The sequence below is a fragment of the Mesoplodon mirus genome (assembly GCF_964341445.2).
Source record: "Mesoplodon mirus genome assembly, chromosome: 9".
Lineage (NCBI taxonomy): Eukaryota > Metazoa > Chordata > Mammalia > Artiodactyla > Ziphiidae > Mesoplodon > Mesoplodon mirus.
The window spans coordinates 63,484,958-63,499,043 of record NC_138985.1 but is presented as its reverse complement, the minus strand read 5'-3'; the positions used below and the strand labels follow the sequence as shown (position 1 = coordinate 63,499,043).

Genomic DNA, 14,086 nt, shown 5'->3' with positions numbered 1-14,086 from the left:
ACATATATATATTGTCCAACTGTTCTCCATAAGTATGTCTCTTACAAATTTTTATGAATCAGTGTCAAGGGCAAGGATTCTATTTTGTTCACCACTGTATACTTAATGCTTAACACAGTGCCCAGTACCTAGCAGATAGTTCATAAGTATTTTTGAAAAAGTAAACTTATGACTGTAGTTTATACAAATTCTAAAAACTTGCCTCTTCCTTTCAAATATATTAAAAATTCCAAAAACTATAAAATCTGAGGCACAGGAAAGCTAATAAGAAAGATAGAATAATTATACCCAAGAACATGGCTCACCTTCCTCGGATCAAGATTCCTAAAAACTGAACTGGCATGGGGACAGACTTCAGACAGTGAACAACCAATCTTCATAATATCCTTATTTCTACTGATACTCTAGAAGGAAGAATAGATATAGTATAAGACTCAGTAAAATATTATTTGACAGTGTTATGCAAATGAGGATTCTACTATGCATAATACTTAAAAGGTTTTGGAGCATTAGAAATTAAATCAATTCTTATGTCATTATTTTTTCATAATTCAAAAAAGTTCTTTGTAAGAAATGGAACTAGGCTATAGAAAATTTTTACTTCCCAATGAGTTCAAATTACTTGGAATTCAAACTATGATACCAAATATTATTAATATCATATTAAGAGGTAACTTTAAACAATTGTCTCTGGGTTTTACTTTAGCTCTAATTGCTCAAAACAGATACCATATTTTGGTCAAATGACATGGATCTTCTCATATATTTGTTGTTGTGTAAAGGAAACAGATGTAAAAACAATTTCAAAATGTACAGGTTCTCTGTATATGAATACTGTAATCTAGTTAGTAAATTTCTCACAGGGGCATGGGTTAACAATTTTGAAACTACTTTAGGTATATACTAAGACTGAACAAGTAAGTAAATATGTTCTAGATAATGAAAGCAGGGAGAGAGAAATTACAAATAAGGAAGGCAGGCTAGAATGAACCTGCAGTGTTAGATTACAATTGCAAAGTATCAGTATGAACTTGTGTGTGTGTGTGTATACATACACACACACATATACACAAACACACATGTGTGTGCGTGTGTATACATGTTTGTGTGTGAATATATGCATATATGAAAGAGACACACAGAGATACAGATGTGTATATGTGTTAACTATATATATATTTGTATTTATATAGTATATTTATAAATATATCTATAATTCCTATCTCTGTCCGCTGAGAGCCTAGAAGCAATGACACTCAAGTAGCAATAAGCACACCTAGTGCCCAGATCTTGATTTTTAAACCCCGTTCTCCAATAAAAGAAACAAGAGTTCTTTGGAGAGTGGTTGAATCCAGGGCTAGGACAGGGAAATAGAAGATGATCCTGGAACATCTGGTGATGCCAGAAAGTAAAGAAATATTCAAAAAAAGAATGGGTGCATTTTAAAGGATACAGTAGCCAACGTGAACAATCTCCTATTGGCCAAAGCTGGAACAATTTAAACAACAAAATAAATGATAGTATGGGATTATAATCCATGGAATAAATACCCATGGATTTATATTAATATAAATAATTGAATAAATAAATATATAAATGCTGGAGAGGAAACAGCTCTTCCTTAAAGAATTCCAATTAATAAATGTAGAAGGAATGAGGAAAATAGAAAACCATCGTTAGGCAAAGGCCATAGCAATAAATAAAAAATTCGTGGGTAAAAAGTTTAAGAGAAACAAGATTAGATAGTCTCAATGCATCTCCCTCTAAAACACTTATTACTTACAAAAGGAAAAACAGTAACTTTACAATTAAGAAACCCAGCAGTTACCACCTTAACCAAGTGGATCAAGGTTAACATCAATAGTGAAATATAACAACATCATAAATCCCCAATATGATGTACTTTCAGTCCACATCACTTCTGTAGTATTACTGCCAATCTATTTATGAGAAATCATAAACAAATACAAACTGACCAGAATTCATTAAAAATGTCAAAATCATGATAAATAAGTATAAAGGAACTGTCAAAGGTTGGAAGAGACTAAGGATACATGACAACTAAATATAATGTGGGATCCTGAATTAGATCCTGGAATAGAAACAAAAAAAAAGGCAGGGGTGGGGTGGGGGGGAGCGGGGAACTGGTGGAATTTGAATAAGGGCTGTAATTAAGATTTAACAGCATTGTACCAATGTTAATTTCCTGACTTTGACCATTGTACTTTGGTTATGTAAAATGTTAGCAACAAGGAAAGCTAGGTGAAAGGTATAAAGAAATTAATTTTACAACTTTCCTGTAAGTCTAAAGTTATTTCAAAGTAAACTGTTAAATATATATATATGTTTTTAAAAAATATATCAATAACATGAAGTCAGAAAGAGAAAAACAAATATTGTATATTAACGCATATATGTGGAATCTAGAAAAATGGTACAGATGAACCGGTTTGCAAGGCAGAAATAGAGACACAGATGTAGAGAACAAACGTATGGACACCAAGGGGGGAAAGTGGCAGGGCAGAGTGGGGGTGGGAGGGTGGGATGAACTGGTAGATTGGGATTGACATGTATACACTAATATGTATAAAATAAATAATAAGAGCCTACTGTATAAAAAAAAGTAAATTAGATAAAATTCAAAAAAAACAAAAACAAAATAAAAAATATATATATATCAATAACATATTCAATAAGGCTAGATAGAACATGATTATCTCTGTAACTGAAAATAAACTCTGAAAGAGCAGTTCAAATGACATCATGATGAATATAAGTATTGATAAACAGTAAAAATGGGAAGTGAATTTAAACTGACCCCAAGACACACTTGAAGCAGCCTTTGTAAATAAACTCCTGGAATGAGCTCTCTAAAGTTCAAAATACACCAAAGTATTTTACATAATTCGATTTGTAGGTATATGGACTAGCATAAACGGAAGCTCTTTTTTTTCAAAGGTCAAATACTTAAGATTCCTTCAACTGCCATTCATCAAACTAGGCCTACCAAAAATTCTGAAGTGTTTTCATGTAAATGGTTTAAATGGCAGAAATCCATAGTGGTAGAAAAACAGAGACTATGTGTGAGCAAACCTTCAACTTGACCTGCCTCCACGTGTTTCTAAATCTCTATTTACTCTTCATCTACACCCTATCCCAACCTAATCAAATGTTAAAATTTGCATCTTTTTTCTCCTGCCATATTCTTTCTGTAGGATTACTATTTTATTGTTGCCCTTCCTGTTACACAGGATGTACACAACTGGTGTTAAAAAGTACAATACATTCTACAGCTGAGCACCACTTTCTGTAACTGAACAGGCAAAGAAATTATACTGAACATCAGCATCTGGCAGTATTTTTCAGAAAAAAAAAAGTGTCTAAAGTGGGTTTAAATTGATTAACACTATTAAATCACTTCTAATATTTGATATTATATGATTCAATACAGCCATACAATTACATAAAATGTGTTAACATCAAAGAATACAACCAAAATTAAGATAGCAAACAAAGCCTATATAACTTTTTTTAAAAGAAAATACTCTTGAAACCTGCATGTAACTGCCCATTCTTTTAAAGAAAACCTACTTAAAGCAAAATTATCAACCTCCAGAAAAGTCACACACAGTAAGCCTATCCCCACAAAGTGTACAAAATGCACTTGAAAAATACAAAATTAAAACAACTGTAAGCAACAGGTGAGCTGCATATTTATAAGACTGTGAGGGCTTCCCTGGTGGCACAGTGGTTGAGAGTCCGCCTGCCGATGCAGGGGACACGGGTTCGTGCCCCGGTCTGGAAAGATCCCACGTGCCGCGGAGCGGCTGGGCCCGTGAGCCATGGCCGCTGAGCCTGCACGTCCGGAGCCTGTGCTCCGCAACGGGAGAGGCCACAACAGTGAGAGGCCCATGTACCGCAAAAAAAAAAAAAAAAAAAAAAAAAAAGAATGTGAAAAGAAGTCCTCTCATTTTTAGCACTGTTGTATAAAGAACTGTCTTTTGATGTGAAATTCATGAATTGTCCTCCTATTGGGACCACACTTTACAAAAATACCATGTTTTTGAAATGAGATTACAGAGCAAGATAGAGCATCTTAGCAATGTCATCTTACTAAAGTTTTTTTCTTTGATTTTTACTACTTCATCAAAATATATCAAAACTTTATCAAACATTAAAAGATATCCCTTAGATATGTAGGATTCATTTTTAAAATTCTTGCTTACAAACAATATACAAAGGAGAAGCATATTTACTCCCAATCACACTCCTGAAAGATGCTTCTCAAGGTTGAGAAGGGTCTTCTCTCTTTTTCTCACTGGTTGTTTGTGGCCTTAGCATGTGTTAAGATGTGAGATTTCAGGTTAGTCGACTGAGCAAACTTCTTATTACAACCGTCGAAGGGGCACATACGGGGCGTGTCTCCGGTATGGATTCGCACATGTGTGCACAAACAATTTGCTTCTCGAAAAAAATCATTCGATTCACATGGACGCCTTGGCAGTTTTCACTTAATCTTTTCATCCAATTAAGACATTTTTCCTCACTTTTTGAAGTATGTTTAAACTTCTACAGGGGCCTCAACTTCATGGTTGAAATCAGAGGTTGGCAAATTATGGGCTCTCCTACCTGTTTTGGTAAATAAAACTTTAATAGATCACAGGTATACATATTTATTTATATATTGTCTATGGCTGCCTTTGCACTACGATGGCAGCTTTTGTAGAGCTGAACAGTTGCAAAAGAGACCCACAAACCTTAAAATATTTACTATCTAATATTTCACAGAAAAAGTTTGCTGACTCCTGGTTTAAATCATAGTTCCAAATTCAAGCAACAGCTTCACATAAAGGTCAATAAAAATCAAAGTCTAGAGCTGCAATGACCAATAGCCAATTCTTACTTGAAATATGGCTAGTCTGATTTAAGTTGTGCTGTAAATCTAAAATATACACTGGATAGGAAAAAAAGGAAAATAAACTATCTTAGTAACATTTGTATTGATTATATTTTGAAATGATATTTTGGATATGCTGAGTACATAAAACATATTTATTAAAATCAATTTTGCCCATTTCTTTTTACTTTTTTATGTGTCTGCTAAATTTTAAATTACTTACATGGCTCACATTATATTTCTACCAGACAGTGCTGGTCTGAAAATCTTATTTAAGATAATAAATGTTTTTCCTATATAATGAGCTTAAAAATATCATTTATCATCCAACCTGGGACACTGTTGAGAGGGTCACAGCTGTTATTAATGCAGAGACAATGGGCATTGAACCAGAACATTGTGGGCAACCTTTAGAAAATATGTTCATAAGCAGAGATGCAAATTTGCCAAAATTTTTCTATGACTATCACCCTTCTAAAATGTTTTCTATATAGATTTAAAGAACACTGAGTTAATCGTATGTCTTCTATAACCTTTCTTCTCATAAATCCTATTTCCCACATTGCCAATTCACTCTACCCATACAAAAAGGAGTTATCAGGCTGTAGAAGTACAGAGAAATGTTATTCCCTTCCCTCCTATATCATGTAGTTCACAAAATTAAAAATTAGTAATTGTGTACCTCTGAGGGATTCACCTTTTAAATTCTGGAACATAAGCACTTTGGTGCCTTGCTTTGTATCTAAAACTAAGTAAACTTATCTGTCCTGAAGCATGCCAATGTAAAATTATAAATGTTCCATTAGTACTTCCAATTATATGATGAGAAAAACACTGTACCTCAAATTCAAAATTAAGCCAATAGAAAAAAAATGACTGAAATTTTAACACAGTATCACTTAAGAAACAATCTTATCAGAGACCTCTAGATGGGGCTGTAACTTCAGAAATACAACAGTTTTTCAGCATCTTCAGTAATTTATGCAGCCTAGATATGTTAAATTGAATGTTAATTCTAAAACCACAACTACAATTTTGCTGTTTTCTTTTTTAACTCAGTGTATTATGAACATACTACTCATAATTCTGGTATTAAGTTCCAGCTGTAACCATTTGTCTTCTAATAATGCCCTGTGTTAAATAATGTTCAATAAAAATTAAGCATTGAGAATAACAATGATATATATATACATTACAGGGTTTTTATTTTTGTTTTTGTTGGGGAGGACTTGGATTAGTGGAGGAAAGGGTGGGAGAGGAAACCAACCAGGCTACTATTTACCTGGGCCCAAAACGTTACTGCATCTTCTACATGACTTCCAACCACATCTTCAACTAAAACCAAATCACAATGCAAAGAAAATTAGAAATTAATCAAGATCATCTAGCTCTTACAACCAAAAATAATTTTTAGTGTCAGTACCTTTACTGTAATGTACTTCTTCATCCATTTGGACAATTCCTGAAAAACGAAAACAATTCAATACTTTGAATTAGGTTCTATTAATCTGTCCATTAACACTGAATAAAGACTAAACCATATAATGTCCAAATTCCTCCAAGTACGTTTTGTCCTAAGTTATCAAAATTTAAACTCTATATTAAAAACAACCCCAAAGATATTTTCTTCAATAATTGTTTTCAGTATATTGTATTTTGCAATTTCATCATACACAATTTCTATCTTTGAAATTATCTCTTTAGCCAAACCTTCACAAATTTACCTTGAAGTGTATAATTCATGCACACTTTGATCAGTTACATAAATACTTCAGAACAATGTGCATACTCTTTTAAAATAATTGGTGCCCCCCCAAACATGAGTAGGACTTCCATAATTTAAACAAAAAGAAACACTACAAACATATGTAAAACAAATGCTTCCGACTGGTATTTAATTTTTAAATAAACATATCCATTTCATTTAAAAGGAATAGTTGTTTCTGCTTTTGAAGATACCCTGCATTTAAAAACTGCAAAATGAATCAAACTTTATACATACCTTCAAAAATAATTTTCATTAAATAATTTGCTTTCCCAACTGCAAAATATTTCAAGATAAATGTCTGCTAGTTTATAATTTTATCCTTAAAACACTAGAAGATTGCACTTTACATGCATATATGTTAGTTTTTTGAAGGAAATGGAAAACAATAAATTTTTTTAAAGAAATTTAAGAGTTAACTAAACATCACTACACCAAAGCTCCAAATACTCTCCCAACTAGGGGGGAAACAGTTAACCCTATGGGGGGGCAGGGGGAAAGGTCGTAAAAATTATTTTTTAAACTTTATTCTGATTTTCGTTACAACTTAAAAAAAATTTTTTCGCATACACTAACTAGGATCAACACATTTTTAAAAGAAGGATTCTTCCTCAAATACTGGCCAAAAGTAATTTTTTAATTGAGCAAAAAGTTGTAAAAAACAAGTTGGAATCTGTTCAGTGAGACTATATTTCACTGGAAGACACTGGCTTAAACTTAGTAAAAATTAAAATGTTTACTTTGGAAATCGCACCACACGATCTAAAAAGCCACTGCTAGAATAATGTTTAAATCTTACTTTTAAAGGGGTCAAAAAAGACTTTTCCACATGGTTATGAAGGAAGTAATAATGCACCCACTTTCTGTAAACCTGGATTACCAAACGGCACTTCCAATTCACATCGAGAGTTTGGAATAAGTAAGTCCAGGTCTCTCCTTAACACCTATTTTAGGAGGGATTTCAAAGCTTAAACGGCACGTAGTTTGCGGGAAGAGAAAATTCCACCGGACAACAGCTCTGCAGGTCCCCGTCTTCACCCAGAACACGCAGGCCTCAGTTATTTGCAGGCCGGCTTCGCCTCCCGGAACCACACTCAGCAACTGGGGTGCCTGTCACCCTCAGAAGTGGGCCAGCGGCTCGGAGACCAAGAAGGCCAGGAAACATCAGTATGGGCCGCGCCCATACTGGTCAGCCCTAAAGACCACCAGAGGTGAAAATACGGCCCCTGAAGCAGCCACCATGGAACCTACCAAAAAGACTCCTACTGACCTCGCACTTTTCACCAGAGAAGTTCTAGAAAAGTGCCCCCGGCCGGCCCCACACGCTGGGCCCTCAGCCCTCCGTCCCAAGGCCGTAGCTCGCAGTCAGTTCGCTGTCAGCCGGCCGTGACGCAAGTGCAGAGGCTTACCTCGCTTGCTCCGGCCACTCTGGCCCCACATGCTGGGCCCTCAGCCCTCCGTCCCAAGGCCGTAGCTCGCAGTCAGTTCGCTGTCAGCCGGCCGTGACGCAAGAGCAGAGGCTTACCTTGCTTGCTCCGGCCACTCTGGCCCCACACTGCGCTTGCGCGATCTTCGCTGCGCCTTCATACTGGCTCTGCGCGAGCCGGTGCCTCGCTCACGTGACCACCGAGGCCTGCGGGCCTAGGGCGGGTCGTGCTGGCTGAGGCCAGGCACCAGGAGAGCAGCGCACGGAGACTGCGCTGGCAAGATTTATGGGCGGGTATTCCCAGCACCTGCGGGCTAATAGCTGCTTCTTTAACAAGGCTTCAAATAATGATATAAGGTAGTGGCTTGGATTTTGTGGCCTTTCCTAATTTGTACACGGTGATTAAAATTTTAAAGCAGCCAAGTTAGAAGAATCCCGGCATTCTTTTTTACAGGTGGAAAGGAGAAAATGACTTTAGTTAATGAAAATGTGGTGTTCAGATTGGTAGCTTTACAAGCATTTCTCAGTCCAGCCTAGCGTCAGATCCCTCTCTTGTGCTGCAGCGTTTTTCACGACATTAAGGGGGAAAAACTAATATAGCTTATCTATCTGGTTATAAGCAGATATTTCCCTTTGTGGCAAACCTTGCATAACAGTAGAAAATTATCTCCATTCTTTTTTTTTTTTTTTTGCAGTACGCGGGCCTCTAACTGCTGCGGCCTCTCCCGTTGCGGAGCACAGGCTCCAGACGCGCAGGCTCAGCGGCCATGGCTCACAGGCCCAGCCGCTCCGCGGCATGAGGGACCCTCCTGGACCGGGGCACGAACCCGTGTCCCCTGCATCGACAGGCGGACTCTCAACCCCTGTGCTACCAGGGAAGCCCCCCTCCATTAATTTTTAACTGCTTGATTAAAGTATAATTAATATACAATAAGCTGCAGGTATTAAAAGTACATATTTAGATGACTGAACATATTATATACTGTTGCAGTCATCCTCACTGTTAACAAAGATAGCAGCCATTTCCTTTACCCCCCCCCAAAGTTTCCTCATGCCTCATTATAGTACTTGGCTCCCCATGTCTACCCCAAAGAACAGATTCTGCTTTCTGTCACCATACGTGTTTTCATTTTCTAGAATTGGATGTTAATGAAATCATACAATATGTCCATTTTCTCTCTTTTCTTTCTCAGCGTAATTATTTTGAGATTCATCCATTTTTTCACATGTATCAATAGTAAGTTGCTCCTTATTGCTAAGTACTATTCCACTGATACCAGCTATGGGGTTTTAGTAGATACCCTTTATCAAATTGAAGAAATTACCTTCTATTCTTAGTTTGCCGAGAGTTTTTATCATGAATGTATGTTCCATTTTGTCGAATACTCCATCTATGGTGATTATCATGTGGTTCTTTTTTAATTAGTTAATATGATGAATTACATTGCCTAATTTTCAAATGTTAAACCAACCTTACATCCCTTGGATAAAACCCACTTGGTCATGATGTATTATCCTTTTTATATATTCTTGTATTAGATTTGCTAAAATGTTAAGAATTTTTGCATCTATGTTCAAGAGGAATATTGGTCTGAAATTTTCTTTTCTTGTAATGTCTTTGTCTGGTTTTGATACAGAGCAATACTGGCTACATAGAATGAGTTGTAAAGAATTCCTAACTTCAGTTTTCTGGAAAAGTCTGTATAGAATTGGTAATCTTTGTTCTTTAAATATTTGGTAAAATTCACAGTGCAGCCATCTGGACCTGGAATTTTCTTTGTGGGAATGTTATTAACTACAAATTCAGTTTCTTTAATTGATATATAGGCTAATCAGCATATAATAGATATAGGGCTAATCATTTATTATCTATTTATTATTGAATAAACTTCATAGTTTGTGTCTTTCAAGGAATTTATCCATTTCATCCAAGCTGTCAAATTCATTGGCATGAAGTTGTTTATAACATTCCTTTGTTATCCTTTTAATATCTGTAGAATCTATAGTGATATCACCACTCTTGTTCCTAATGTTGGTGAATTGTGTGCTATCTTTTGCTGATCCATCTAGCTAGAGGTTTATCAATATTATTTGTCTTCTCAAAAAAAACCCAGCATTTGGTTTTATTCATTTTCTCTATTACTTTTCTGTTTTCTATTTCTATTTCTGCTCTGATCTTTATTATTTCCTTTTTCCTATTTATTTTAATTTTCATTTTCTCTTCTTCCTCTAAGTTCTTAAGGTGAAAGCTGAGGTCACTGATTTGAAATCTCCTTTTCTGGTATAGGCATTTGGTGCTGTAAATTTCCCTCTAAGTACGGCTTTACCTGAATCACACACATATTTTTATGTTTTCATTCTCATTCCACTAAAAGTACTTTGATTCCTCTTCTAATTTTTTTCTTTGACCCATGGATTATTTAGACATATGTTATATAAGTTTCAAATATTTGGAGATGTCTCAAATATTGGGACACCTTGTTATTGATTTCTAATTTAATTCCATTGTGGTCAGAGGACATAAATTACCATCTGAATCATCTTAAAAGTATTGAGACTTGTTTTATGGCCTAGAATATAGTCAATCTTAATAAATGTTCCATGTGCACTAAAAAAAAAAAAAAAAAAAATGTGTACAGCAGTTCTCCCTTATCCACGGTTTCACTTTCCACAGTTTCAGTTACCCATGGTCAACCAGAGTTTGAAAATATTAAATGGAAAATTCCAAAAATAAACAATTATAAGTATTAAATTGTGCACCCATCTAAGTATGATGAAATCCTACACTTTCCTGCTTCATACTGCCCTGGATCCCCAACCACTGACATTGTCTGCTCCTAACATCCAACCACTGACATCATCATGGCCTGATGACCCAGGATCACCCAAAGTAGATGACCTTCCTTCTGACATATCTCCAGGAAGTCAATAGTAGCCCAATGCTACATCACAATGCCTATGCCATTCACTTCACTTCATCTAATCATGTAGCCACTGTATCATCTCACATCATCACAAGAAGAAATGTGGCTACAGTACACTAAGATTGTGAGAGAAAATTTTTATCACATAATTTTTATAGTATATTGTTATAATTGTTCTATTTTGTTAGTTATTATTGTTAATCTCTTACTGTGCCTAATTTATACATTAAACTTTATCATAGGTATGTATGTATAGAAAAAACGTATTATTTATAGGGTTTGGTACCATCTACGGTTCCAAGAATCCACTAGGGGTCTTGGAACATATTGACCAGGGATAAGGGGGGACTACTGTATTCTGCTGTCATTAGGTTGAGTGTTCTATAAATGTCACTTAGGTCAAGTTGGTTAATAGTTGTTCAGGTCTTCTATATCCCTACTGACTTTATATCTACATAACCCATTGGTCAGGGAGGCCCTTAGGTCATTAACTCTGACTCAAGCCTGCAGCACCTGAGAAGCATCTAGGGCAAAAAGCAAGAACTATCAGCTTCTAAGTTGATCTATCCCAATTATATATATTTAAGGACTGTAGAAATAAACAAAGAGTGTGGCCAGACCCACTGTACCCACTGAGATGGACTTTGGCCAGGACTTCATTTATCATTGGGCTTCCATAAAACCAGAGGACCATAATGGTGTTTTGGGTCCTTTGGGATCCATATCAGCTCAGATCCTGTCCAACAGTCCTTGGTTTAAAATCTTAATATTCCTCTTTCTCCACTACACAGTTACCCTGGTAAATGGTGTTAAATGACTGACCCTTTAGGGAAGCATCAAGGGGATGTTTATCATATATACTTGAGAATCCTTCCTCAAAGGGATCTGGGCTTCCCCTTCCATCAATGGGCTCTAGATCTGAACTGCCTTAGATTCAGAAATTGAGTGAGTAACCTTGGTTATACAAGTCAAATAACATCCTAATCAGCCATGCTTCTATCTTTCCCCTTGGAACATCATGATCTTAACCTTCTTCACAGATCCATGCCTTCGCACCTATTAATTATGTCTATTGGGCCTCTGACAGTTAAGTTCCACAACCTGGCCTTTGACATTTCTGCATCCCATCATCTACACTTATATAAAGGAGCCCAGTATCATGGCAGCATCTTCTACCATCAACTCTACCCTGCAGAGGTTAGCCACTGCCAAACTTCTGTGTTGCCAGTATATTCTTCACCATTACATTTAATGCCTTAGTTACAAGCATCATCTGAGCCTTCCCAAAGAAAACAGTCAAGTGGTAGCTTCTCCAGTTTTAAACAACAAATCCATTCTAACATTGCTGTTTTCTTGAGCTTTCTGACCCCCTCCTCAATACTATGCCAAATAACTTCTGGCATTTCTACCATTTCTTCCATATGCTATCCTAGCATTGTGTTAGGACCAACTCCAGATACCCTTGCCAGGACATTAAAGCCTGAGTCATGAGTAAATGCTACGATGTCACTCTTTCCTGTCAAGCCTTATATTCCACTCCCTGATCCAACACTCTCAAGATCTATTCCCAAACATGTTTCCTAGGTTCCTTCCAGTACATTTAGACCAGAACCTGCAGTTCATGCAGATTGTAACCTATCCTCCTATAGGAAGGACAGTATATCTGCTCTAAGGGTATGCTGAGATCTGATCCTAGTTATCAGTTTAGAGTCAATGAGGCATAGCAGGGATGGGTCTTAAGGAGAACAAGTATTATCTTGCAATGCAAGTGCCTCAAATAGTCTTTGCAGGATCTCCAGGCAAGGGCAGGCTGCTCTCCTCTAGCAACGTGGAGGAGACTGCTTCGGCCAGCTCAAAAGTTCAGGAAAACCTGAGGGTTCAATATTTCACAGTCTCACCAACACACATGTCCCCATTGCATGTTTCAGGGTTCCTTTTCCTGTAGGCATGCTAACTTTGATGGAGGAAATGATCAAGGCTGTGCATTCAGTTTCCTTTGCAGCCTTGACACCTTTACTATTAAATTTGGGCTGGAATGTCAGCACAGACGGCATACATCCGCATGAGATGAGATTTTTCTTGAAAGGTGCTATTGAGGCACTCTGGTTTCCACAGCATGCCTTAAGTGGCTAACATGAACCTATGCCATATTCTTTTTTCAAGGTTTCCAAAGCAGTTAACAAAGGCTAAAGAACACCTCCATCTTTATAGTTTCCGTTAGTCCCATTCCACAGTAATGTCACTGCTACAGTATAACCTAACACTTCACCTTCCACCTGCTATTCATGCAAATCCACTACAGTAACTGTGATGCATCTACATGCCAGGAGTTATCACTAGCCCACTTATCACCAGCTATGGGTCTTTATTGTCATCTATTCAAGGAATATTGCAGTCACAGAATCCCATCCTGAGGGTTTGCTTTTTAAAGCCATTCCTGATACCTATCATAGCCTGGGTTTACCCCTCACAAAAAAGCAAAGCCTAAGACAAATGTTCAAATACAGGTAAGTATATTTGGGAAGTGATCTGAGGGAACCAGAGGGAGGAGTCAGGGAGTGGAAAAGGGGTAAAGAGAAAGCTAACATAAGGATGTATTATGGGGTTGACCATTGCTATGGGTGACTAGTGCTCAATCCTATTTTCTGAGAAAGATTATGAAAGGCATCTCAGAACTGTCTTCCCAGCAGAAGGAAGGGGAACTGTTTATCTATCTATTGGCTTCCACCTCCCATTAGTCAAGTTTGGTCCCAAGGTCATTAACCCACCCGTGTATTTCATACACGTATGATGCAGAAGGGTTCCAGTGGGCATCCCAAGCCACAGTGTCAGAGGATCTTTCGAGAAGACAGCAAGACAAAGTGCCATCAAATGGCTTCCATGTGAAGCTGTCAGAAGCCTGCTTGGAAGTGTCTCACAACAGTACTGGAGTTAGAGGTGCACCAAGAGAATCTGAAGTGGCACATGGGAGGCATCAATACAGTTATAAACAATGCATAGTTAACAGAACAACTTAAAAATCATTAGATGCCACTAGAAAATAATTATGTATTTTTAAAATACACTTTTTTATT

At 36.8% G+C, this 14,086-nt stretch overlaps 1 protein-coding gene across 1 annotated transcript in view; it reads right to left on the bottom strand.

Annotated features, from left to right (window-relative positions):
- Positions 1 to 8,249, bottom strand: part of STK31 (serine/threonine kinase 31) — a gene marked incomplete at its 5' end in the record, with an annotated part of 87,099 nt that extends 78,850 nt beyond the window's left edge. The window contains 4 exons of the mRNA XM_082632291.1: positions 306 to 404; positions 6,180 to 6,232; positions 6,321 to 6,367; positions 8,188 to 8,249. Coding sequence (XP_082488417.1) covers positions 306 to 404; positions 6,180 to 6,232; positions 6,321 to 6,367; positions 8,188 to 8,249 — 261 coding nt within the window. The remainder of the gene's footprint in view (positions 1 to 305; positions 405 to 6,179; positions 6,233 to 6,320; positions 6,368 to 8,187) is intronic.
- Between the last annotated feature and the right edge of the window lie 5,837 nt (positions 8,250 to 14,086).